Source organism: Melanerpes formicivorus, unplaced genomic scaffold (genome assembly GCF_026170545.1).
Source record: "Melanerpes formicivorus ecotype bairdi unplaced genomic scaffold, bMelFor1.0.p_v2 SCAF_16, whole genome shotgun sequence".
Classification (NCBI taxonomy): Eukaryota; Metazoa; Chordata; class Aves; order Piciformes; family Picidae; genus Melanerpes; species Melanerpes formicivorus.
Window position 1 is genome coordinate 12387424 of NW_027142368.1, and position 26167 is coordinate 12413590.

Genomic DNA, 26167 nt, shown 5'->3' on the forward strand with positions numbered 1-26167 from the left:
TGTTGGGGAGGGGGGCACAGGCTTGTGGCAGTGATGGGTTAAGGAGAGGCTGAGGGCATCACAGCAGACCCAAAGGGGAAGGGAAAGTAGGGGGGAGGGAAGTAGGAGTTTGGGGAAGGATTGCTGGGGGGGAAGGGGAAGCAGGAATGGAGAGGGAAGGAGTTGGAGGGAAGCAGGAATTGGGGAGGAAGTGGGAACTGGGGTGAGAAAAGGGATTGAGGTGGGAAAGGAAGAGGAGGAATTGAGGGGAGATTAGGGGAGAAGTAGGAAGTGAAGGGGAAAGGAGGAATTGGGAAGGGGGTAAGGAGGAGCTGTGGAGGGGAGGAAGGTAAGGATGGGGAGGAAGGAATTGGTAAGGAGGAATTAGGGGGGGAGAAGTAGGAATTAGTGGGGGGAAGGAGGAACTGGGGGGAAGTAGGAATTTAGGAGTGGAAGCTGGAGTTGAGAGAAGGAAAACAGGAACTGAAGGAGGAGGAAAGGGACGGGGGGGAGGGAAGCAGGAACTGAAGGAGGAGGAAAGGGACTGGGGGGAGGGAAGCAGGAACTGAAGGCAAGAAAAGGGAAGAGGGAGGAACTGCAGGGCAAAGTAGGAATGGGGAGAAGCACGAATGTTGGGGGGGGGAGAAGTAGGAATTTGGGAGTGGAAGCAGGAATTGGGAGGAGGAAAATAGGGGTTTGATGGAGGGAAGTAGGAATTGAAGGTGAGGAAAGAAGAGGGAGGAAGCAACTGGGTGGAAAGTAGGAACTTTGGGGGGGGGGAAGTAGGAACTGAAGGGGAGGGAAGTAGGAATTGGAGGGGGAGGAGGAATTGGAGGAGGGAAGTAGGAATTGGAGGAGGAAAGCAGGGAGCTGGGGAAGGCAAGTAGGAGTTGGGGTGGGTTTTTTTTGGGGGGGGCGGGGGTTAGGGGTGCCACAGGCAGGGGGGTGGACACCTGGCCCGTGGGCACCTGCGCAGCTCCGCGGGGCTGCGGGACTGGTGCCAGCCTGGCAGGGTCATGGGGCGGGAGGGCTCTGCCCTCGTTGGTTCTCGGGCTAATGATTGCCCAGGCTCGGGACGAGCAGATCCCAGCCTCTGCCGCCTCTTCGCAGCGCAACGGCGGCAGTCAGCCTTCCGCCCGGCAGGGTAAGAGTGCTGGGAACCTTGAGGGGGGGGCGGTGTGTGGGGCTGGAGCCCACCCCCAGCAGCTGCAGAGCCGGTGGGCGAGCACAGCTTCGTGGCGGGGCTGGTTTTGCGCTGGGGCCGTGGCTTTGTCTCCTCCCGGAGCTGGCCGGGGGCCAGCAGCTCGCTGGGTTCCCTCCCTCCTGCCCTTGGGGAGCCAATGGATCGGACTGGGGAGGGGGGTGGGGGGAGGCTCGGAGCCACCGCCCCCCAGTAGCCCCTGCCCCCAAGACCCTGGTGCTGCCCTGGAGTGCAGAGGAGGAGGAGGAGGAGGTGGGGGAGAGGGGATGCTGGCTGTGGGGGACACTGGGGCTCAGGGACAGAGTGAAAAGAGGTAGCTGTGACCAGGACTGGGGGGGTTGTAGCCCCTGCCCCCAGGACCCCCTACCCTGGTGCTGCCCTGGGGTGCAGAGGAGGAGGAGGGGGGTGGAGAGGGGGTGCTGGCTGCTGGGGACACTGGGGCTGAGGGACAGAATGAAAAGGGGGTGACTCTGACCTGGGGGAGGGGGGCTTTAGCCAACTGACCCTACCCCCAGGACCCCCTACCCTGGCTCTGTCTTGGGGTATAGAGGAAGAAGATGGGGAAAGGGGATGGTGGCTGCAGGGGACACTGGGGCTGAGGGACAGAAGAAAATGGGGTGGCTCTGAGCAGGACTGGGGGGGGGGGGGGGGTTGTAGCCCCTACCTCAAGACCCCCTACCCTGGTTTGACCCTGGGGTGCTGAGGAGCAGAATGGGGAGAGGGGACAGTGGGTGCTAGGGGCACAGAAGGAAAAGGGATGGCCCTGGGGGTGACCCAGCTGCTGGGTGGGTTTGGGGGGTGGGGTGGGAGCTGCTGGAGAGGGTTTTTGGGGTGGGAGGGGTCTGGTGCTCCATGTCCTCAGGGATTGCAGTGAGAGCAGCTGGGCTGCAGACCCCCTCTGTGGCCCTCCTTGGGATCCCTGGGGATGGTCCCTTGCTGCCAGCCCACCGTGGGCCACCAAGCAGCTTCCTCCTCCCTCAGTGGAGTGGGCAACCAACCACGGGGTGCTCAGGGGCTGTGATGCTCATCTCCACACCTCACCTGGAGTATTGCCTCCAGTTTTGGGCTCCCCAGTTCAGGAGGGACAGGGATCTGCTGGAGAGAGTCCATGGAGGGTTACAAGGATGCTGCAGGGACTGCAGCACTGCCCTGTGAGGAGAGGCTGAGAGCCCTGGGGGTGTTCAGTCAGGAGAGGAGAAGACTGAGAGGGGATCTGATCAATGTCTGTCAATAGCTGAGGGTCAGGAGGGAGGGGACAGGTTCTGCTCAGCTGCACCCTGTGACAGGACAAGGGGCAATGGATAGAAACTAGAGGACAGGAGGTTCCACGAGCATGAGCAGAGGGCTGGAGCTGCTCTGCTGTGAGGACAGACTGAGGGAGTTGGGGTTGTGCAGGCTGGAGAGGAGAAGGCTCCAAGGAGACCTAATTGTGGCCTTCCAGGATGTGCAGGGGGCTGCAGGAAAGCTGGGGAGGGACTTGTGAGGCTGTCAGGGAGGGATAGGACTGGGGGGGATGGAGCACAACTAGAAGTGGGGAGATTGAGATTGGCTGTGAGGAAGAAGTTGTTCCCCAGGAGGGTGGTGAGAGCCTGGCACAGGTTGCCCAGGGAGGTGGTGGAAGCCTCCTGCCTGGAGGTGTTTGCAGCCAGGCTGGAGGTGGCTGTGAGCAACCTGCTGTGGTGTGAGGTGTCCCTGGGCATGGCAGGGGGTTGGAGCTGGCTGAGCCTTGAGCTCCCTTCCAACTCTGACCATTCTGTGATTCTAAGGAGCAATGGTTAGAAACTCCAGCACAGGAGGTTCCACCTCAACATGAGGAGGAACCTCCCTGGGAGGGTCCCAGAGCGCTGGAGCAGGCTGCCCAGGGAGGTTGTGGAGTCTCCTCCTCTGGAGCCCTCCAAGCCCCATCTGGATGCGTTCCTGTGCTGGGTTCTATGCTCCTGTGCTGGGTTCTATGTTCCTGCTCTGGCAGGGGGGGGGTTGGACTGGATGATCTCCGGCGGTCCCTCCCAACCCCTCCCCTCCTGTGCTCCCGCAGCTGCGGCATGGTGGAGGTGACGGTGACGCCGGAGCGGTCGCTGTCGGACCGGCGGGTGCGGGTGCGGGTGCGGGGTCTGCGCCCTGCCCAGCTGGTCACCCTGCGGGCGGCGCTGACCGACGAGCAGGGGCAGGACTTCCAGGCTCGAGCCTTCTTCCGCGCCGACCCCGGGGGCGAGGTGGACCCCGGGCGCCAGCCCGCTCTGGGGGGCAGCTACGCGGGCGTCTGCCCCATGGGGCTCTTCTGGTTCCTGCAGCCCGACAGACCCTTCCGCCGCCTGCTCAAGAAGGACGTGGCCGGCAGCCCCTTCCTCGTCCGGCTGCAGGTCTTCGACGGCCTCCAGCTGGCCGCCAGCCCCCCGGAGCCGCCGCTGGCCTCCTGCCAGGCTGAGCGCTGGTTCGTGGGTCCCGGCGTGCGCCGGCTGCCCGTCAAGGAGGGCAGGGTCCGGGGGGCTCTCTTCTTGCCGCCCGGTGAGCTACAGGGGCACCTCGGGGCGCCCAGCCTGGAGCCCTTGGGGATGCCTGGGGGCCGGGTGGGACGGCGCTGGGGGCTGTTCCCCTCCGTGGGTGATGGTCTCTCTCTGTCTGGCTGCCCACAGGAGCGGGACCCTTCCCGGGGGTGATCGACCTGTTTGGGGGCGCCGGTGGCCTCATCGAGTTCCGCGCAGGGCTGCTGGCCAGCAGGGGCTTCGCCGTGCTGGCCTTGGCTTTCTTCGGCTACGACGACCTGCCCAGCACCATGGCCCAGCTCGACCTGGGCTACTTTGAAGAGGCAGCTGAGATGCTCCTCCAGCACCCCAAGGTGAGCTCTGTGGCAGGATGGGCGGCTCCTGGGGACCAGCTCAGTGAGGAGGATGCCGTGATGGCCATGAAGGACATCCTGCTCACCAGGAGACCCCCCCCCCCCACTCACCAGGGATGTCCTGGGGATGTCCTGGCAAGCAGGAAGGCAGTGGTGAACAAGGAGAGCTTGGTTGCATGGGATGTCCTGGTGACCAGGGCCATCCCCAGGAGCAAGCTCTCCTGGGGAGATCCCAAGGAGATGGTGACCAGGGACTGTCCATGCCAGGTGTCCTGGGGACATCCCAATGAGCAGGATGTCCTGGTGAGCAGGGCTGTCCAGGCCAGCTCTCCCAGGGACATCCCAATGAGCAGGATGTCCTGGTGAGCAGGGCTGTCCATGCCAGCTGTCCTGGGGACATCCCAATGAGCAGGATGTCTTGGTGAGCAGGGCTGTCCAAGCCAGCTCTCCTGGGGACATCCCAATGAGCAGGATGTCTTGGTGAGCAGGGCTGTCCATGCCAGCTCTCCTGGGGACATCCCAATGAGCAGGATGTCTTGGTGAGCAGGGCTGTCCAAGCCAGCTGTCCTGGGGACATCCCAGTGAGCAGGATGTCCTGGTGAGCAGGGCTGTCCAAGCCAGCTGTCCTGGGGACATCCCAATGAGCAGGAGGTCCTGGTGAGCAGGGCTGTCCAAGCCAGCTGTCCTGGGGACATCCCAGTGAGCAGGATGTCCTGGTGAGCAGGGCTGTCCAAGCCAGCTGTCCTGGGGACATCCCAGTGAGCAGGATGTCCTGGTGAGCAGGGCTGTCCAAGCCAGCTGTCCTGGGGACATCCCAGTGAGCAGGATGTCCTGGTGAGCAGGGCTGTCCAAGCCAGCTGTCCTGGGGACATCCCAGTGAGCAGGATGTCCTGGTGAGCAGGGCTGTCCAAGCCAGCTGTCCTGGGGACATCCCAGTGAGCAGGATGTCCTGGTGAGCAGGGCTGTCCAAGCCAGCTGTCCTGGGGACATCCCAGTGAGCAGGAGGTCCTGGTGAGCAGGGCTGTCCAAGCCAGCTGTCCTGGGGACATCCCAGTGAGCAGGATGTCCTGGTGAGCAGGGCTGTCCAAGCCAGCTGTCCTGGGGACATCCCAATGAGCAGGATGTCCTGGTGAGCAGGGCTGTCCACGCCAGCTGTCCTGGGGACATCCCAGTGAGCAGGATGTCCTGGTGAGCAGGGCTGCCCATGCCAGCTGTCCTGGGGACATCCCAAGGAGATGGTGGCCAGGGCTGCCCAGGCCAGCAGGTTGTCCCAGTGGCCAGGCACTGAGCCCTGCTGCCCCTTGGGCTCCATCCGCTCCCACCGCAGGTGCGAGGCCCTGGCCTGGGAGTCGTCGGCGTCTCCAAAGGAGCAGAAGTGGCCCTGGCCATGGCCACCTTCCTCCCCCAGGTGGTGGCCACGGTGTGGATCAACGGCACAGCCTCCCTCCATGGCAACCCCCTGGTCTACAAGGACCTCTTCATGCCCCCCATCCCCTACTGCGTCGAGCGAGTGGTCTTCACGGAGCTGGGGGCCATGGACAACTCGGCCGTCTTTGATGACCCCCAGGACCCTGCCTACAGCACCTCAGCCATCCCCACCGAGAAGATCCGAGGCAAGGTCCTCTTTGTGGTGGGAGAAGCTGACAGGAGCGTCAACAGCAAGCTCTTTGCTCAGCTGGCCATGGCACGGATGCCGCCGGGGAGCTGCCGCCTCCTCTCCTACCCCGGGGCTGGGCACTTGATAGAACCTCCTGGCTCCCCCCTCTGCAGCATGTCCAGCCTTCGGGGCTCCCCCAGGCCCCTGGTGTGGGGAGGTGAAGCCCAACCCCATGCCAAAGCCCAGGAGCACTCCTGGCAGGAGATCATCAGCTTCTTGCAGCTCCACTTGGGTTCTGTCGCCACCGGGAAGCTGTGAGGGCCGTGGGGAGGCGGTGGAAGGGGCTGGGGCTGCCCCAGGGTTTGCCTCACCACTCAATAAAGTGCAGTGCTCCTGGGCAAGCTGCTGGGGGTGCCCCTGCTTTAGCCTGGATGGGCTCCAGAGGTCCCTTCCAACCCCCACCCTGCTGGGATGCTGTGATCCTGCCCCCTGCATCCTTTGCTCGTGGCCTGTTGGTGCTGAGCTCCTGCTGATGGCACAGTGGAGGAGCCCTCTGTATGTGTAGGTCCAAGGCTCTGAAGGGAGTAGAATAAACCAGGTTGGAAGAGACCTTCTGCACCTGGCTTGGGGCAGGGGGTGAAGGGCTGGAGAGCAGCCCTGTGGAGAAGGGCTTGGGGGTGCTGGGGGATGAAAAGCTGGAGGTGAGCTGGCTCAGAAGACAGCCATGGCCTGGGCTGATCCCCAGCAGGGTGGGCAGCAGGGGCAGGGAGGGGATTCTGCCTCTCTGCTGAGACCAAGCTGCAGTGCTGGGGCAGCTCGGGGATTCTGCCTCTCTGCTGAGACCAAGCTGCAGTGCTGGGGCAGCTCTGGAGTCCTCAGCACAGACAGGGACCTGTTGGAGCAGAGCCAGAGGAGGTCACAGCAGTGATGGGAGGGCTGGAAGCCCTCTGTTGTGAGGCCAGGCTGAGAGAGTTGGGGTTATTCAGCCTGGAGAAGAGAAGGCTCCAAGGGAGACCTTCTGGTGGCTTAAAGGGGCTGAGGAGAAATCTGGGGACAGACTTTTGAGCAGGGCCTGTTGTGCCCAGGACAAGGGCTGAAGGTTTGGAACGAACACAGAGAGATTTGGACTGGAGAGAAGGGAGATATGTTTGACCTTGAGGGTGGTGAGAGCCTGTCCCAGGCTGCCCAGAGAAGTAGGAGATGCCCCAGCCCTGGCACCACTGCAGGGCATTGCTCTAGATAAAAAAACTGCTGAGGCTGGCACCTGGGCACGGCTGAAGGGTGGCAAATGGGCGCCTGGGCACGTTCACACCCAGCTTGTGCCAGGGCAGGGTGCAGGAGCTGGCTGGGACCATCACATCAGCAAGGGGAGGGCTGACTCAGTTTAAGCTGCAATAAAGGTAAGTCCCAGATGGGAAACTCTTAAGGGGAGGAACCCACAAGGTGCTCAGCAGCCAGCTGAGGGGACCCAGCTCCTGCCTCCTCATTCCAGGGCACTGCTTAAACTGGGCACCCTTGTCTGACCACGCTGGGCACCTCAGGGGAACACCATCAGAGACTCACAGAAGGGGTTGGGTTGGAAGTGACCTTCAAGATCATCCAGTTCCAAAGCCCTGCCATGGGCAGGGCCACCTCCCACTGGCTCAGGTTGCTCAAGGCCTCATCCAACCTGGCATGGAACACCTCCAGGGCACCCACACCCCTTGGACACCTTCTTTGCCTCAATGTTTAACAGCAAGGCAGGAGTTCAGGACGAGTGGTCTCCGGAGCTGGGCGTTGGGGTCGGGGAGCAGAGTAATACCCTGGAAATCCATGAGGAGTTAGTTCGGGACCTGCTGAGCCACTTGGATATCCACAAGTCCATGGGACCAGATGGGATCCATCCTAGGGTGCTGAGAGAGCTGGCGGATGTGCTAGCTAGGCCACTCTCCATCATTTTCCTCCAGTCCTGGCTCACTGGAGAGGTCCCAGGTGACTGGAAACTGGCCAACGTGGTCCCCATCCACAAGAAGGGTCGGATGGAGGAACCTGGAAACTACAGGCCAGTCAGCCTGACCTCAGTGCCAGGGAAAGTGATGGAGCAGATTATCCTGGCAGCAATAACTGCGCACCTGAAGGATGGCCAAGGGCTCAGGTCCAGCCAACATGGATTCAGGAAGGGCAGATCCTGCCTCTCCAACCTGATCTCTTTCTATGATCAGGTGACCCGCCTGGTGGATGTGGGGAGGCCTGTGGATGTGGTCTACCTAGACTTCAGCAAGGCCTTTGACACCGTCCCCCACAGCAAACTGCTGACTAAGCTGTCAGCCTGTGGATTGGACCACTACACTCTGTGCTGGGTTAGGAACTGGCTGGAGGGCCGGGCCCAGAGAGTGGTCGTGAACGGTGCCGCATCCAGCTGGAGGCCAGTCACCAGTGGTGTCCCCCAGGGATCAGTGCTGGGCCCTGTCCTCTTCAACATATTCGTTGATGATCTGGATGAAGGGGTAGAGTCAGTCATCAGCAAGTTTGCAGATGACACAAAGTTAGGGGCAGATGTTAGTCAATTAGAGGGTAGAAAGGCTCTGCAGAGGGACCTCGACCGACTGGAAAGATGGGCAGAGTCCAATGGGATGGCTTTCAACAAGTCCAAGTGCCGAGTGCTGCACTTTGGCTATGGCAATCCCATGCAGAGCTATAGGCTGGGGTCGGAGTGGCTGAGAGCTCCCAGACAGAGAGGGACCTGGGTGTGCTGATCGACAGCCACCTGAATATGAGCCAGCAGTGTGCTCAGGTGGCCAGGAGGGCCAATAGCATTCTGGCCTGCATTAGGAATAGTGTGGCCAGCAGGAACAGGGAGGTCAGTGCCCCTGTACTCTGCTCTGGTTAGGCCGCACCTTGAGTACTGTGTCCAGTTCTGGGCTCCTCAGTTTAAGAAGGACATTGAGACACTTGAGCGTGTCCAGAGAAGGGCAACATGGCTGGTGAGAGGCCTTGAACACAAGCCCTATGAGGAGAGGCTGAGGGAGCTGGGATTGTTTAGCCTGGAGAAGAGGAGGCTCAGGGGTGACCTTATTGCCCTCTACAACTACCTGAAGGGTGGTTGTAGCCAGGAGGGAGTTGGCCTCTTCTCCCAGGCAACCAGCACCAGAACAAGGGGACACAGTCTCAAGCTGCGCCAGGGGAGGTTCAGACTCAAGGTGAGGAGGAAGTTCTTCACCGAGCGAGTCATTCGGCATTGGAATGGGTTGCCCAGGGAGGTGGTTGAGTCATCGACCCTGGAGGCGTTCAAGGGGAGATTGGACGTGGCACTTGGTGCCATGGTCTAGTCATGGGGTCTGCGGTGTCAGGTTGGACTCGATGATCCCCGAGGTCCTTTCCAACCTAAGTGATACTGTGATACTGTGATACTGTGACACCTGCTGCAGTGTCTTGGGGCCACCATGGCACAGGGGGTGGCACCATGACCATGCTGGCTTTGGGGTGATGGCATGAGAGTGAGGTGCAGGGGAGCAACCCCAGAGCAAAGGCAGGTGACAACCAGACCCAGGGGTGACCTGGGCATCCCCTGGCCCTTTGCAGTGCTCAGGGCAGGTCTTGATTCCTCACTGGGGAGAAGAGTTTCTCCTGACTCTTCATCTCCACAGGACCAAGTGCTCTTTGAAGGGCTTGTGGTGCCAGTGGGGCACTAGGGGTGGCAGCCACCATGGAGAAGGGGCCCCTAAACCTCCCTTGGTCCCTCACCAGGCTCCCAGTCCTATGGCTGCCTTGGGGTGCTCACCGGGGAGCCAGGCGCCACCGCTGTCCCCAACAGCTTGCGTCCAACCCCAGGGCTGTGTGGCCAGAGGGCAGGTGGGCACATGCCAGCCCCTTCCGCCTGCCTGCTGGGCTTGGTGCCAGCTCCTGTCCCTCTCCCCCGGCAGGAGGCTCTCCCAGGGTGCCTCTTTGCCCGGCTCCGCGTTCCTGCCCGGTCAGCGCGGCACGGCCACGGAAGGTGAGCGCGGGGCCGGGGGGCAGCGAGGGCAGCGGCGGCAGGGGAGCGAGGAGCCCTGGGCAGAGCTCAGGCAGGAGGCACCAGCCTGGCACAGCCCCACCGGTCAGCTGATCCCTGCTCTGCCTGCCTATAAATCCACCTCCTCGGCGCTGACCCACGGAGAGCCTCCTGCTCTGGCCACCAGCAGCACCATGGGCCGGGGCTGCTGCTTCCTCCTGCTGCTTCTGCTCTTGTGCCAGTGGCCAGGAGCTGCCTTCTCTCTCCTCCGGTACCGCTACGACTGTGGGGACTATGGGATGCAGCTCCAGGCCTACCCCAGCCGTGGCCGCAGCGTCCGCTTCAAAGTCATGGGTGAGTGGTGGTCCCAGAGGCTGGAAGCCCCCCATGCCCCTGCTGGATCAACCTGGTTACCCCCAGCCCTCGGTGACACCAGAGGCTGGAAGCCCCCCATGACCCTCCTTGGGGTGGCCTGTGCTGGATCAACCTGGTTACCCTCAACCCTTGATGGTCCCAGAGGCTGGAAGCCCCCCCCCATGCCCTATTGGATCAACCTGGTTACCCCCAGCCCTCGGTGACACCAGAGGCTGGAAGCTCCCCCATGCCCCTGCTGGATCAACCTGGTTACCCCCAGCCCTTGGTGGCACCAGAGGCTGGAAGCCCCCCCATGCCCCTGCTGGATCAACCTGGTTACCCCCTGCCCTTGGTGGCACTGGAGGGTGGAAGCCCCCCCATGACCCTCCTTGGGGTGGCCTGTGCTGGATCAGCCTGGTTACCCCCAGCCCTTGGTGGCACCAGAGGGTGGAAGCCCCCCCATGCCCCTCCTTGGGGTGGCCTGTGCTAGATCAGCCTGGTTATCCCCAACCCTTGGTGGCACCAGAGGGTGGAAGCCCCCCATGACCCTCCTCGGGGTGGCCTGTGCTGGACCAACCTGGTTACCCCAATCCTTGGTACCTCAAGTGGGTGGAAGCCCTCCTGTGACCCTCCTCGGGGTGGCCTGTGCTGGATAAACCTGGTTACCCCCAGCCCTTGGTGGCACCAGAGGGTGGAAGCCCCCCCATGCCCCTCCTCGGGGTGGCCTGCACTGGATCAACCTGCGTACCCCAAGCCCCTGAGTGCCCCAGGGTATCGGTGCCCTGCTAGGATGTGCCCAATGGCTTGAAGGAGCTTGCTGAGAACCCAGGGAGGGTTTCCTGCGTGCTTGCCTACCCCAGGGAGCAGCGTGGCACCTGATTGTGCCACCTCCATCCCACCCCCCACCCCCATGGTGTCCCCACAGACGAGTTTGGCACCCGCTTCGATGTGGCCAACTGCTCTATCTGCCTCCACTGGCTCAGCACCGGCGGGGATGGTGCTGTCATCTTCTCCTCTGGCTATGATGGTTGCCACGTCCTGGTCAAGGTGAGGGTCCTGGCCCACTCCTGGGGTTCCCTCAGTGCTGGAGGTGACTGTCCATGGGTGGGAGTCAGGCCTTGGAACGTGCTGCCCAGGGAGGAGGTTGAGTCCCCAAGCCTGGAGGTGTTTAAAGGTGCTCTGGATGTGGCGCTTGGGGGGATAGGGTTTAGGGGTGAGCTTTGGAGAGTAGGTTCACCTTGGGGTGAACCTTGGACTTGGTGACCCTGAGGGGCTTTTCCAAGCTGAATGCTGGTTCTGTCACCCTGTGCCTGTCTCTCCTGTCCCACCACAGGACGACCGCTACCTGCTGCGGGTGCAGCTGGAGGAGCTGCTGCTCGGCGGGGCCGTGGCAGCCTCCTATGCAGTCAACATGACCTGCCCCAAGCCAGGGCACTTCGAGATCCTCAGGGATGGCAGCCAGGCAGCTCAGGGCAGCGGCATCCACCAAGCCCACAGCGATGTCCTGGTCCCCCTGTCCCAGCCTGGCCTCCTGCACCACGTCTCCCAGTCTTCACTCCCTGTCTCTAGACCCCAGCTCGGCAGCTCCCAAGGCCACTCGGAGCAGCTTCACTCCGTGGCTCAGACCCAGCCTGTCCTGCTGCGCCCTGGGCTGCAGCCCCAGCCCCAGCCCGCTTCGGTTCACCCAGGGCTTCCAGCCCCACCTGCCCAGGCTCACCTGGGCCTTCACACCCAAACCCAGCAGGGCTTAACCCGCCCGGGCAGGCAGCCCCCCGTCCAGCCTGGCCAAACCCAACCAGGGCTCCTTCGCCCAGGCCTTCAGACCCAAACCCGGCCTGGGCTGCTGAACCCTGCAGCTCAACCCCAGCCAGGTCTTCACCCCCCAAACCGTCCTGGGCTGCTGAACCCTGCAGCTCAACCCCAGCCAGGTCTTCACACCCCACACAGTCCTGGACTGGTCCATCCTGGGGCTCAAACCCAGCCAGGTCTTCACACCCCACACAGGCCTGGACTGGTCCATCCTGGGGCTCAAACCCAGCCAGGTCTTCACACCCCAAACCGTCCTGGGCTGGTCCATCCTGGGGCTCAAACCCAGCCAGGTCTTCACACCCCAAACCGCCCTGGGCTGGTCCATCCTGGGGCTCAAACCCAGCCAGGTCTTCACACCCCAAACCGCCCTGGGCTGGTCCATCCTGGGGCTCAAACCCAGCCAGGTCTTCACCCCCCAAACCGTCCTGGGCTGTTGAACCCTGGAGCTCAAACCCAGCCAGGCCTTCTCACCCCAAACCGTCCTGGGCTGCTGAACCCTGGACCTCAACCCCAGCCAGGTCTTCACACCCCAAACCGTCCTGGGCTGTTGAACCCTGGACCTCAACCCCAGCCAGGTCTTCACACCCCAAACCGTCCTGGGCTGGTGCAACCAGGAGCTCAATCCCAGCCAGGTCTTCTTCAGCCAGGGTTTCAGACCCAAACCCATCTGGGGCTGGTGCACCACAGTGTGCAGTCTGGCTCAGCACACACTGCTGCTCAAACTCAAGCAGGCTTCATCCACACAGGAGCTCAAGCCCCAAACCAACCGGGCTTCTCTCGCCCCAGCCTTCAGACCCACTCCCAGCCTGGGCTTCTGCACCCTGGCCTCCAGAACCAAGCTGGGCTGGTCCATGCCAGCAGCTCCCAAGGGGAGATTGCAGGCCCAGCACTCCAGTCCCGACCAGGTATGGTACGTCCTGGCCTTCAGGCTCAGCTCCACTCAGGGCTGGAACATCCAAGGCTCCAACCCCAGGCCGGTCTGCTGCAGTCCATGGCTCTCTTCTACCCCTCAGCAGGGGCAGGTAGGTCACCAGGGTGGGATGGAGACTCTCTACAACTACCTGAAGGGAGGCTGTAGCCAGGAGGGGGTTGGTCTCTTCTCCCAGAATGAGAGGACACAGTCTCAAGCTGTGCCAGGGGAGGTTTAGGCTGGGTGTGAGGAAGAAGTTCTCCCCAGAGTGAGAGGTTGGCCATGGGAATGTGCTGCCCAGGGAGGTGGTGGAGTCCCCATCCCTGGAGGTGTTTAAAACCAGCCTGGATGAGGCCCTTAGTGCCATGGCTTAGTTGCTTAGATGGTGCTGGGTGATAGGTTGGACTGGATGATCTCAAAGGTCTGTTCCAACCTGGTTAATTCTGTGGTAGCATCTAGCTGGGGTTTGGGACCTCCTTGTCCCTGGGAGCAGCAGGTCACAGGTGTGAGGGGACACATGGTGTGGGCAGGAGGATGGTTGGGCAGGGGGTGAGCAGGTCAAAGGTGGGCAGGAGGATGGTTGGGCAGGGGGTGAGCAGGTCAGGTGTGGACAGGAGGATGGTTGGGCAGGGGGTAAGCAGGAGGATGGTTGGGCAGGGGGTGAGCAGGTCAGGCATGCACAGGAGGATGGTTGGGCAGAGGTTGAGCAAGTCAGGCGTGGACAGGAGGATGGTTGGGCAGGGGGTGAGCAGGAGGATGGTTGGGCAGGGGGTGAGCAGGATGGTTGGGCAGGGGGTGAGCAGGAGGATGGTTGGGCAGGGGTGAGCAGGAGGATGGTTGGGCAGGGGGTGAGCAGGATGGTTGGGCAGGGGGTGAGCAGGATGGTTGGGCAGGGGGTGAGCAGGATGGTTGGGCAGGGGGTGAGCAGGAGGATGGTTGGGCAGGGGGTGAGCAGGATGGTTGGGCAGGGGGTGAGCAGGAGGATGGTTGGGCAGGGGTGAGCAGGAGGATGGTTGGGCAGGGGGTGAGCAGGATGGTTGGGCAGGGGGTGAGCAGGATGGTTGGGCAGGGGGGTGAGCAGGAGGATGGTTGGGCAGGGGTGAGCAGGATGGTTGGGCAGGGGGTGAGCAGGAGGATGGTTGGGCAGAGGTGAGCAGGTCAGGCATGCACAGGAGGATGGTTGGGCAGGGGGTGAGCAGGAGGACGGTTGGGCAGGGGGTGAGCAGGCCAGGACCGTGCTCAGGGTGAGGCTGAGGGCACTGCCCCCTCTCTGGCACCCCAGGCACCCAGCTGACGCGGGAGCAGTGCCAGGTGCCGGCGGGGAAGATGCCCTGCGTGGCCGCGGAGGGGCGGGAGGCCTGCGTGCAGGCAGGCTGCTGCTACAACGACATGGACAGGGTGACACCCTGCTACTACGGCAACACAGGTGGGAGGCTGGCTGGGGGCCCCGGGGTCGCCCCCTGGCCTCGGCCACCGCTTGCCCGGGGCGGCTGCGGGGCCCCGGCGGGCTGACGGAGCCGCCCCCTCCTGTCGCAGCCACCGTGCAGTGCCTGCTGGACGGGCACTTTGTGGTGGTGGTGCCACGGGGCCTGGGCACCCAGCCCTACAACCTGGACAGCGTGAGGCTGGCCAGCAGCCAGCCTGGCTGCGAGCCCCTCAGGCTCAGCGAGGCCTTCGTCATGTTCCGCTTCGCCGTCACCCAGTGCGGCACCACCGTGCAGGTAGGGATGGGAACCAGCCCCCCAGCCCAGCCCACCCCAACACCCCCCAATCCAACCCAGCCCAGCCCAGTCCAACCCACCCCCTCCAGCCCAACCCAACACCCCCCAATCCAACCCAGCCCAGCCCAGCCCAGTCCAACCCACTCCCTCCAGCCCAACTCAACACCCCTCAGCCCAACCCAGCCCAACCCACCCCCTCCAGCCCAACCCAACACCCCCTAATCCAACCCAGCCCAGCCCAGTCCAACCCACCCCCTCCAGCCCAACTCAACACCCCTCAGCCCAACCCAGTCCAACCCACCCCCTCCAGCCCAACCCAACACCCCCCAATCCAACCCAGCCCAGCCCAGTCCAACCCACCCCCTCCAGCCCAACCCAACACCCCCCAATCCAACCCAGCCCAGCCCAGTCCAACCCACCCCCTCCAGCCCAACTCAACACCCCTCAGCCCAACCCAGCCCAACCCACTCCCCCCAGCCCAGTCCAACCCACCCCCTCCAGCCCAATCCAACCCCTCCAGCCCAGTCCAACACCCCCAATCCAACCCCTCCAGCCCACCCCAACACCCCTCAATCCAACCCCTCCAGCCCAACCCAACACCACCCAACCCAGCCCAGCCCAGTCCAACCCACCCCTTCCAGCCCAACCCATCCCAGTCCAACCCACCTTCTCCAGCCCAACCCAACCCAGCCCAGTCCGACCCAACCCCTCCAGCCCAGCCCAACCCAAGCCCCCCCAATCCAACCCAACCCAGCCCAGCTCAGTCCCACCCACCCCCTCCAGCCCAACCCAGCCCTGTCCAACCCACCACGCCCCAACCCACCACCCCCAGCCCAACCCACCACCCCCAGCCCCCAGGACCTCCCCCCCCGGCTGTGTGCCCCCCAGGCGCTGGAGGACCGGCTGATCTATGAGAACCAGCTGATCTCGACCGTTGACGTTCAAGGGGCTCCCCGGGGCTCCATCACAAGGGACAGCATCTACATGTAAGCCAGCATCACCCCCCCCCCCCCCAAGCAGAGCCCATCCAGCCCCCCTTAGCCTCCAGCAACACCCAGACCAGCTCCCCCTCCTCCTTGACTGGTTCTGGAGCTGGGAATCCCTGGCTGAGGGGCTGGAGGAGGAGGGAGGGGCAGCCAGGCGTGCTCTGCTCCCCCACAGCCTCCAGGCTCGTTGCATCTACAACGCCACTGACCTCCTGCCACTCCACATGGAAGTGGCTGTGCCCCCCACCTCCACTCCCCTGGCCATGCTGGGGCCACTGGGGCTCCAGCTACGCATTGCCACTGGTGAGTAGCCCGCTCAGGACCAGAGGAGATGACCTCGAGTTGCCCCAGGAGAAGTTCAGGTGGGATGTGAAGAGAACCACCCACCCCCAGGTGGGCTGTGAAGGCCTGGCCCAGGCTGCCCAGGGCAGTGGTGCAGCAGCCCCCACCCCTGGAGGGATGTCAGAGCCCTGGAGCCGTGGTGCCCTGGCAGTGCTGGGTCAAGGGTTGGACTCCAGGGTGTTGAGAGGTCTCTTCCCACTCCAACCCTTCCAGCATGCTCTCATCTGCTGGACCTCCACCTGGCTCAGCCTCTCACCCTCCCCACAGATGAGACCTACAGCTCCTACCACCCCAGTGGGGACTACCCCTTGGTGAAGGTCCTGCGGGACCCTATCTACGTGGAGGTCCGGCTGCTGCAGAAGACAGACCCCAACCTGGTGCTGGTCCTGCACCACTGCTGGGCAGCCCCCAGCACCAACACAGCAGCAGGGCCCCAGTGGCCCATCCTGGTGGATGGGTGAGCAGGGATGGGGGACAACAGGGAGCTGGAGTGGTGTAGAGATGGTCACTTGCATCAGTCAAAGGTCCTCCTTGCAGCTGGGTCAGGGCAATCCCAAGCTGGGCAGGGACTGGCTTGAGAGCAGCCCTGGAGAAAAGGACTTTGGGGTGCTGGGGAGGGAGAAGCTCAACAGCAGCCAGCAGTGAGCACTGGCAGCCCAGAGAGCCAAGCAGAGCCTGGGCTGCAGCAAGGGAATTGTGACCAGCAGGGCCAGGGAGGGGATTCTGCCCCTCTGCTCCACTCTGCTGAGACCACAGCTGGAGCTCTGGGGCCAGTTCTGGAGCCTCTGTGCCAGGAAGGATCTGGAGGTGCTGGAAGGTGCCCAGAGAAGGGCCATGAGGATGAGCAGAGGGCTGGAGCTGCTCTGCTGTGAGGACAGACTGAGGGAGTTGGGGCTGTTCAGTCTGGAGAAGAGAAGGCTCCCAGGAGACCTCAATGTGGCCTTCCAGGATCTGCAGGGGGCTGCAAGAAAGCTGGGGAGGGACTTTGGAGAGTGTCAGGGAGGGATAGGACTGGGGGGGTTGGAGCAAAACTAGAAATGGGGAGATTGAGATTGGATGTGAGGAAGAAGTTGTTCCCCAGGAGGGTGGTGAGAGCCTGGCACAGGCTGCCCAGGGAGGTGGTGGCAGCCTCCTGCCTGGAGGTGTTTGCAGCCAGGCTGGAGGTGGCTGTGAGCAACCTGCTGTGGTGTGAGGTGTCCCTGCCCATGGCAGGGGGTTGGAGCTGGCTGAGCCTTGAGCTCCCTTCCAGCCCTAACAACTCTGTGGTTCTCTCCAGGTGTCCCTTCACAGGGGACAACTACAGGACCCAGCTCATACCTGTGGGCCCAGCCTCCCCCCAGCTGCCCTTCCCCAGCCACTACCAACGCTTCGCCATCTCCACCTTCACCTTCGTGGAGCCCCCATCCATGGCAGCGCTGGAGGGAGAGGTGAGTGGAGCAGCACCACCCCCAGGCCTTGCTCAGCAACTTCAGAGCTGCCTGCTGCTCCTCCTCAGCTCCTCAAGTGCTGGCAAGCCCCCTGGCCCCGCTGGTAGCCCCCCCGTGGTTTTTCAGGTGTACATCTCCTGCAGCGCTTCCGTCTGTCACCTCGCCCAGCCCGAGCCCTGCCGGCCCTCCTGCCAGCTTGGGATGCCCTCACGTGAGTCTGGGGGCCACCACCAGCCCCTTGGGGACCACCAGCCCCTTGGGGACCCTCCACCTTGCCCCTCAGCTTTCCAGGCCAACCCCTTGCCCCTCCCCAGGAGCACGGAGGTCTGCAGAGGACGAGGCCCCAGCTGGAGCCATGGGGACGGTCAGCTCCCAGGGAGGAGTCATCCTCCCCAGGCTGCCCAAGCTGCACACAGGATGAGACTGCAGCTGCTGGGTGAGTGGTGCCTCAACTCCCTAAGCTTCTCCTTCCTCCCAGCACTACCTCACTCTCCTCCTCCTCCTCCTCTTCCTCCTGCACAGCTCCTGCCTCCAGCCAGATGCTGCTGGACGTCTCCAGGCAAGCTGCACAAATAAAACAGTGCCCAGCACGGCTTGGTGGCTGCTTTGTCCCTGGGCATGGGGGGAAAGAGGAGGGGCTCTGGTGCCCATCTCACAGCTGGCAGCACCCACAGCTCCCCCCAGCTCCACTGGGGTCTGATGGGCCCAGAAGCAGCCAATCTTTTCTCTTGGAAGAGACCTTTAAGGTCAGGGAGTCCAAGCCCCAACCCAGCCCTGCCAGGGCACCACCAAACCCTCAGCACCACAGCTCCAGGCCTTGGAAACCCCTCCAGGGATGGAGACTCCACCACTGCCCTGGGGCAGCCTGGGCCAGGCCTTGCCAGCCCCCAAGGACAAGAAATTGTTCCTCATGTCCAACCCAAAGCTCCCCTGGGTCAACATGAGGCCATTTCCTCTTGTCCCATCCCTTGCTCCTCAGCAGAAGAGCCCAACCTGCCTCCAGGAGGTCTCCCCTCAGCCTCCTTTTCTCCATCCCAGGTCCCTCCAGCTGCTCCTCACCCGACCTGTGCCCCAGCCCCTTCACCAGCTTCATTCCCCATCCTTCTCCCTCTCCTGTGTGACACCCCAGAGCCTTCCTCCTCCCCCCTGAGGAGGAGAATGATGATGATGATGGGGCCTGCCACACACAGCCCTCTGCTCAACAGCTTCTTTATTTCCTCAGTGAAACTAGAGAACTGCTTACAAAACCCCTTCATGGCCTTTCCCCTCCCACCACCCTCCTTCCACGCACAGATCCACCACCACCACCACCCACCCAGCAAGGCTGGAACCAGTTTGTTGCATCAGCTACAGCCACAAAGCAGAACCTAAAGCCAAACAGACAGACACACACACACACAAAAAAAGAACCCCACCCCAAGTGGGGTCACACACCAAACACAAAAGGAGGAAACTAAAACCCCAACCCAACAGCTCCAGAGCGAGGCGAAGGTGACCCCAAACTTCTCCCCTGCCAAACAGCTACGCAGCAGAGAGCCTGGAGAAGTGATGAACCACCTGTAGCCCTCCCCCCCAACTTCTACTAAGCCCAAATTCTCCCCCCCCCCCCCACCCAAACCAGAGCCCCAGAGCAGGCCAACAAGACCAGCCCCCCCCAGCCCCACCTTGGAGGCTACAGGCTGTAGAACTTGAGGCTGCGGTCCATGCCCGTCGAGGCGATGAACTTGGCGTGGTGGCCAAAAGCCACCCCTGTGGTGAGGCCACTGTGCTCTGGGGGAGGGAAAACAGCTCCTGGTTAGGGCAGCAAGGGGAGTTTGGCCCTTCCTCTCCCCACCAGGAGTGGTGGTGGCACGGGGAGACTTTGGTCGCTTTCACGCCCGCCCCCCGCTGAAGGAGGCTGAAAGCCGAGGCGGGGAAGCCACCAGAGGGTCTTCTGAGGGGGGTGGGGAGCGTTTTGCATCCCCCCCAGCACGCTCCACAAAGCCAGGGAAGTGATTCCTTCCCTCAGGAGGGGAGCTCCACACCTCCTCCCTTCCCCTCTCTGCCCTCCCACCATCCCCAGCCCCTCACCAGTGAAGTGGAGGATCTCGGTCCACTGCTTGCAGATGTAGATCTGGACATCTGTCCCACCCAGGGCCAAGTAGGTGCCACTCTGGTCAAAGATGAGAGATTTCACCTGCAAGAGAAGAGCAACAAAGCTTCAAACCTGCCCCAGGGAGCTTCCAGCAGCTTCTTGGGGTGCCAGGCCTGGCCAGGACCTCTACCTCAGACTTGCCCTGTGATCCCTGTGGTGGGCACTGGGAGAAGATCCTGCCCAGTGAGGGGGGAAAGGGGATGCTCACACACCTCAAAGTTGTTGTCCAGCTGCAGTGTCTTGAAGTTCTTGAGCTTCCTCAAGTCCCACAGCTTGACAGAGGAGTCATCTGCTGCTGTGGCCAGGTAGTAGCCATTCTCTGAGAAGGCAATGCTGGTGATGGGCCCAGAGTGGCCTGGGAAGTTGGCCACGTTGGTGCGCTCCTGGGGACGAGGGAGGGAGAGAGGGGCTGTGAGCAGGGACCTGCAGCTGGCACAGCAGAGCCTAGGAGAGCCCTGCAGCCACAGCTCAGCCAGCTCAGGCCTTGACAACCCTCAAGGGCAACAAATTGTTCCTCATGTCCAATCTAGACCTCCTCTGGGGCAACCTGAGGCTGCTTCTTCTTGTCCTGTCACTTGTTGCATGGCACAAGAGCCCAACCCCCACCTGGCTGCAGCCTCCTTGCAGGGAGCTGCAGAGAGCCAGAAGCTCTCCCCTCAGCCTCCTCTGCTCCAGGCTCAACACCCCCAGCTCCCTCAGCTGCTCCTCCCCAGCCCTCTTCTCCAGACCCTTTCCCAGCTTGGTTGCCCTCCTGTGGCCCTGCTCCAGCTCCTCAATGTCCTTCTGGGAGTGAGAGGCTCAAAACTGCCCCCAGGATTCCAGCTGTGGCCTCAGCAGTGCCCAGCCCAGGGGACAATCCCTGCCCTGCTCCTGCTGGCCACACTCCTCCTGGTGGAAGCTTCCACATGCTCTTGCTGCCCTCAACAGCCAAAGCTGGGTAGCTCCAGCACATCCCTGACAGATCCCCAGCCATGGGACCAAGCCAGACCCTCACACCCTGCAGAGCTTCATCCCACAGCAGTGCTGGCAGCCTCTGGACCCTCCTGCTCCTTACTGCTTCTCTCAGTTGCTCTCCATGCCTTGGTCTGAAGACTCTGCTGGGCTTCAAACCAAACATCCCCCCAACATGCCCCCCTCAGGACCAGCCCTACCTTCAGGTCCCAGATCTTGATCTGAGAATCCATTGTCCCTGTTCCAAAAATGAGTCCATCAGGGTGGAACTGGGCACAGGTGAGAGCTGGGGAGACACAAGGGGAGATGGGTGACAGGCTGGACTTGATGATCTTGGAGGTCTTTTCCAACCTTATGGATTCTATCTGGAAGGCTGAGGAAGTCCTTCTGACTTGGTTATCAAGCCCCACCACGTTCTTCTGAGCTCTAGGGACCTGAGCAGAATTCCTTCTCTGCAGGCTTCCCACACTCCCCCCAGGGTGGGAACACTCAGGCCTGAAGCCTTACCACAGCCAGAGCTCTCGTCTGTCACCTTGGTGAGGACACGGCCGGTCTGGATGTCAGAGAAAGCCCAGTACTGCAGGAGAGAGGAGCAGAGTGGTGACTCCAGGAAGATCAGGAGCGGTGCTGGGGCTGCTCTGTGGGCCAGGGGTGAGTCTCACCTGGTCATCAGAAGAGCTGAGGAGGTAATCACCCGTGGCATGGAGGCTCAGCCCCGTGACGGAGCCCTCGTGGGCACGGACAACCTGCACGCAGGAGGCGTTGGGCACAGACCAGATGCGGATGGTGGCATCAGGAGAAGCTGAGAACACCAAGTCCTAGAGAGACAGAGAAGGGACAGGAATATTCATGGAGAGTCACAGGAGTGGTTTGGGACCTTTGAAACCCATCTAGCTCAACCCCCACCTGCAGCCAGCAGGGAGAGCCCCAACCAGAGCAGGTTGCTCAGAGCCCCAACCAACCTCCCTGGGCGCCCTGGGACAGGCTCTCACCACCCTCAGGGTCAAACGTTGCTCCCCTCTCTCCAGTCTGAATCTCCCTCTTTCAGCTCCAAACCATTCCCCCTCGCTCTGTCACAACAGGCCCTGCTCTAAAGTCTGTCCCTGGCTTTCTTCTCAGCCCCTTCAAGCACTGAAAGGCCACCAGAAGGTCTCCTCTTCTCCAAACATCCAAAGCCTTCACCCAAGGAAGGTGCCAACAGGTACAGACCGGCCCATGAGCACCAGCAGAGAGACCTCACCAGAAAAGGGCTCAGAAACCTGATCTGGGGCAGCCTGGCTGAGAGGAAAGAGGCCAAATGTGAGCCTGAGCACACCTGAGATGGGTGGAAGACGACACTGGTGACCTTCTTGGTGTGGCCCTTGAGCGTGGCCAGGATCTGCTCCGAGCTCTTGTCAAAGACGATGACGTTTTTGTCAGCCCCTCCTGGGGAAGAGAGCAGGCAGAGGTCAGAGGCACCAGCCTGTGGCCAGCCAGGTCCAAACCCACCTGCTCCTCCTGGGGACCACCATCCTCAGCAGCTTTGCCATGAGGGCTGCTGCCCCACTCCTATCAGCAGGGAGAGAGGGACCTGCTGCCACCAGGCAGCCCCCAGGACGCAGAGGAGCTTTGCCCTTACCGGTGAGGATCTTGTTGGTGTCGGAAGGACACAGATCCAAGGCCAGGATCCCAGGAATGCTGGCACTGTGCAGCCCCTGCAGGAGGGAAGAGGACACCAGATTGATGCCACAAGCAAGAAAACACCCCCAGGGTGGATTGAGAAGATCTGGAGAGGTTCTGTGCCACCTCCACGCCACTGGCACAGCCACAGTCCTCTCCTCGCCATGCCCAGCAGCAGATCTGCTGCTTACACAACCATGGAATGGTTTGGGTTGGAAACCAAGATCATGGAGTGCAACCCTTCACCCAGCACTGCCAGGGCACCACCAAACCATGGCCCTCAGCACCACAGCTCCAAGGCTTGGAAAGCCCTCCAGGGATAGGGACTCTGTAACTGCCCTGGGCAGCCTGGGCCAGGCCTGGATAACCCTCAAGGAGAAGGAGCTGTTCAAACTGTTCCTCATGTTCAAGCTAAACCTCCCCTGGGGTACAATTTGGGGTCATTCCCTCATCTTGTCACTTGTTCCTTGGCACAAGAACCCAACCCCCACCTGGCTCCAGCCTCCTTGCAGGGAGCTGCAGAGAGCCAGAAAGTATCCCCTCAGCCTCCTCTGCTCCAGGCTCAACATCCCCAGCTGCTCCTCCCCAGCCCTGCTCTCCAGCCCCTTCCCCAGCTTGGTTGCCCTTCTCTGGATCTGCTCCAGCTCCTCAATGTCCTTCTTGGAGTGAGGGGCCCAAAACTGAGGCCAGGATTCTGGGTGTGGGCTCACCAGGAGGGCAGGGTTTCTCCAGCCCCATCACAACACTCACCACGTGGGAAGCCACCTGCCGGTACTTGCTGAGCTCCTCTGGCTTCACCAGCTCCTCTGGCACCGTCTTCCCTCTCTGCAGAAGGAAAGCAGCGAGGAGATGACCACAGAGATCGCTCAGGCCATGGTACAACCAGGCTGCTGTGGCTGCTCTTTAGGGGGAAGGGAGGCCACTCACCTTCTTGCGCTCCGTGGTCAGCACCGTGGCCTTGTCTTGGAGCTACAAAAAAAGGGAAAAGTGGTCCGGAGGGGGAAGGCTGGGGAGCAGCCCCCGCTGGGGCCTGCAGCAGCACCACCACAGCGCCTTTTACCTTCTGGATGATCTCGGGGGTCATGCCTGCAAGCTCTCCCAGGTCCATCGACTCCCCAGCTCCCTGCAGGGCATGGAGGAAGGAGCTGGTTACACAGGGAGGAGGGACGGGAACCAGACATGCTGGGAGGAGAGATGGGAGCTGGACACGCTGGGAGGAAGGGATGGAGCTGGACACGCTGGGAGGAAGGGATGGAGCTGGACACGCTGGGAGGAAGGGATGGAGCTGGACACGCTGGGAGGGAGGGATGGAGCTGGACACGCTGGGAGGAAGGGATGGAGCCGGACACGCTGGGAGGAGAGATGGGAGCTGGACACGCTGGGAGGAAGGGATGGAGCTGGACACGCTGGGAGGAAGGGATGGAGCCGGACACGCTGGGAGGAAGGGATGGAGCCGGACACGCTGGGAGGAAGGGATGGAGCCGGACACGCTGGGAGGAAGGGATGGAGCCGGACACGCTGGGAGGAAGGGATGGAGCTGGACACGCTGGGAGGAAGGGATGGAGCCGGACACGCTGGGAGGAAGGGATGGAGCCGGACACGCTGGGAGGAAGGGATGGAGCTGGACACGCTGGGAGGAAGGGATGGAGCCGGACACGCTGGGAGGAAGGGATGGAGCTGGACACGCTGGGAGAGATGGAGCTGGACACGCTGGGAGGAAGGGATGGAGCTGGACATGCTGGGAGGAAGAGATGGAGCTGGACACGCTGGGAGGGAGGAATGGAGCCGGACACGCTGGGAGGAGAGATGGGAGCCGGACACGCTAGGAGGAAGGGATGGAGCTGGACACGCTGGGAGGAGAGATGGGAGCCGGACACGCTGGGAGGGAGGGATGGAGCTGGACATGCTGGGAGGAAGGGATGGAGCTGGACACGCTGGGAGGAAGGGATGGCAGCCGGGCCCTGGAGCTGGGAGCAGGGATGGCAGCCGGGCCTGGCAGCTTGGCCTGGCAGCTCAGAGCAGGGACGGCAGCTGGTCCCGGCAGCTCGGAGGAGAGGAGGCGAGGAGGGGAGGAGGGCTGAGGCAGGCAGCAGGGACTCACCGCAGCGTTGGGCTGGGCCGATGGCACCGTCTGGGGCACGATGAGGCCGGCCTGGGGCTTCAGAGTCGCCAAGGCTGCGGGAGAGAGGGTAAACAAGGAAGGGTGTGAGCGGTGGAGGTGGGAGACGCGCCCGAGCCGTGCCCGGGGGCCCCGCGTCACCTTCTCTGGCGGCGGTGACCTCCTTGGTGAGGCGAGCGATGACGCGGCAGGCGGCGTCGTGCTGGTAGAGAGCGTGGGACAGCTCCTGGCGCGTGGTCTGCAGCTGCTGGCGGAGGGTGAAGCTGTGCAGCATGACGGCGTCCTGCAGGGCGAGGCGGGGTCAGGCAGGGAAAGGGGGCCGAGAGGCGGCGCTCAGCGGCCTGCCCAGCACTCACCCACTCATCCTGCAGGGCTTTGAGGATGGCCGGGATGCTGGTGGCCGACGGAGGCTTGGGACGGATCGGGTGGGCGACTGCCAGGGAGACGGAGGGAATGCGTCAGCTGTGTGCTCGACGTGCTGGGCAGGCCCTGCAGACAGCCCCACTGCTGCCCTGACACCCCCTCAGCAACCTGGGCCCTGCAGCTCAGCTTTAGAAGCTCAGCAGAGCGAGGGTTAAGCTGCCCTGCTCATCGTGGGATTGCTGTGGCTGGAGGAGACCTCTGATTGGCGTCCAAGTCTTCACCCAACACTGCCAGGGCACCACCATACCGTGGCTCTCAGCACCACCATACCATGGCCTTCAGCACCACCATACCATGGCCTGGAAACACCTCCCGGGATAGGGACTCCACCACTGCCTGGGGCAGGCCTTGACAACCCTCAAGGGCAACAAATTGTTCCTCATGGCCAATTCAAACATTCCCTGGGGCAACTTGAAACCCTTTCCTCTTGCCCTGTCACTTGTTCCTTGGGAGAAGAGTCCAACCCCCACCTGGCCCCAGCAGAGAGCCAGAAGGTCTCCCCTCAGCCTCCTTTGCTCCAGGCTCAACACCCCAAGCTCCCTCAGCTGCTCCTCCCCAGCCCTCTTCTCCAGCTTGGTTGCCCTTCTCTGGCCCTGCTCCAGCTCCTCAGTGTCCTTCTAGGAGTGAGAGACCCAAAACTGATCTCAGGATTCCAGCTGTGGCCACACCTGTGCCCAAGTCCAGGGGACAATCCCTGCCCTACTCCTGCTGGCCACACTCTTGCTGCTCCAGGCCAGGCTGCTGGTGGCCTCCTTGGCCAGCTGGGCACCCCCTGGCTCATCCCCAGCTGCTGCCACCACCCCCGCAGGTCCTTTTCCACTGAGCAGTTTCCAGCCTCTGTGCCCCCAGCCTGGAGCCTTCACGAGGTTGTTGTGACCCAATGCCCATTGAGAGCATCACTGAGTGATCCCTCGGGAAATCCCAGGCTGCCACCATCACCCTGGGGACACACAGCTCCTCTCAGACTAGGCGGAGCTGCCGTGTCCGGCATCTTCCCCCAGGGGAACCACAGCGATCCATCCATCCTCCCTCCCCCCCATCCCACCACCTTTGATGTCGATGAGCTGCTCTTCAGACAGCGGCTGGTTGTTGACCGGGTCGGTGCCGTTCTCTGCGATGTATTTCTCGATCAGACGCCGCTCGTAGACGTGGTTGGACACCGGGGACACACAGGGGTGCTCGGGCACCTCGTTGGAAACTACGGCGGGGCGAGAAGGCGAGCAGGGGGTTACGGCACTGCCAGGCCCTGCCAGCCGCCGCCTCCACACACCGGGGACCCCGAGCCCGGTAGTCTTACAGCTGAGGAATCCCCCCACCACCCCCCCTCCGGTAACCCCACAGAGCGGTCGCCCCCTGCCCGGTAACCCCGCCCCCCCCTTCTCCGAGGGCCTCCTCCGCTGCCTCGCACTCACTGGAGCAGATCAGCGCCATGGTAGGTACCGACTGCGGCCCGCTCCGGTTCCGCTTCTACTTCCGGTTCCGGTAGAACAGGCGCGCACGCGGGGGGAGGGGGGGGGGGAAACCGCCGCGACGTTCCCGAGGGCTCACGCGGACACCGCTGCCGCCGCCGCCGCCACCGCCGCCGGAACCGGAAACGCTCCCGGCCTGCACCGCGCCTGCCCCGCGCGAGGGGTGGAGAGAGGGGGAGGCCCCGCCCCTTCCCGACATGCCCCGGGGCGGAGGGGTGGCTGTTACCATAGCGAGCGTATCCCGGCATACAACGGGCGGCGAGCGCAGACTACAGCTCCC

The 26167-nt window shown here is 62.7% G+C and overlaps 3 protein-coding genes across 6 annotated transcripts; 2 read left to right on the forward strand and 1 right to left on the reverse strand.

Moving 5' to 3' along the window:
- The first annotated feature begins 566 nt into the window (after positions 1 to 566).
- LOC137445986 (acyl-coenzyme A amino acid N-acyltransferase 1-like) lies at positions 567 to 6014 on the forward strand. Of its 4 annotated transcripts, XM_068148215.1 has the most exons (5): positions 567 to 586; positions 1090 to 1123; positions 3216 to 3685; positions 3814 to 4016; positions 5344 to 6014. In XM_068148215.1, exons 3-5 carry the CDS (start codon positions 3223 to 3225, stop codon positions 5929 to 5931), a joined length of 1254 nt encoding a protein of 417 aa, XP_068004316.1. In that variant the 5' UTR covers positions 567 to 586; positions 1090 to 1123; positions 3216 to 3222; the 3' UTR covers positions 5932 to 6014. The 4 variants fall into 4 exon arrangements, with proteins under 4 accessions (XP_068004316.1, XP_068004317.1, XP_068004315.1 ...); XM_068148216.1 differs by lacking the exons at positions 567 to 586; positions 1090 to 1123 and adding an exon at positions 607 to 701; XM_068148214.1 differs by lacking the exon at positions 567 to 586 and having other exon boundaries at positions 943 to 1123.
- A 3748-nt stretch (positions 6015 to 9762) lies between these two features.
- Positions 9763 to 17725, forward strand: LOC137445979 (uncharacterized). Its single transcript, XM_068148191.1, has 12 exons — positions 9763 to 9937; positions 10863 to 10984; positions 11271 to 12768; positions 13939 to 14082; positions 14193 to 14377; positions 15266 to 15363; positions 15539 to 15666; positions 15973 to 16162; positions 16982 to 17132; positions 17259 to 17343; positions 17447 to 17568; positions 17655 to 17725. Exons 1-11 carry the CDS (start codon positions 9778 to 9780, stop codon positions 17551 to 17553), a joined length of 2868 nt encoding a protein of 955 aa, XP_068004292.1. The 5' UTR covers positions 9763 to 9777; the 3' UTR covers positions 17554 to 17568; positions 17655 to 17725.
- A 1018-nt stretch (positions 17726 to 18743) lies between these two features.
- On the reverse strand, positions 18744 to 25996 carry PRPF19 (pre-mRNA processing factor 19). Its single transcript, XM_068148207.1, has 16 exons — positions 25831 to 25996; positions 25467 to 25616; positions 24352 to 24428; positions 24137 to 24278; positions 23978 to 24051; positions 22937 to 22999; positions 22804 to 22845; positions 22627 to 22701; positions 21836 to 21911; positions 21533 to 21642; positions 20880 to 21035; positions 20725 to 20794; positions 20418 to 20503; positions 19479 to 19649; positions 19203 to 19308; positions 18744 to 18902 (listed from the first exon to the last, which is right to left on the reverse strand). Exons 1-16 carry the CDS (start codon positions 25847 to 25849, stop codon positions 18805 to 18807), a joined length of 1515 nt encoding a protein of 504 aa, XP_068004308.1. The 5' UTR covers positions 25850 to 25996; the 3' UTR covers positions 18744 to 18804.
- Positions 25997 to 26167: the final 171 nt, after the last annotated feature.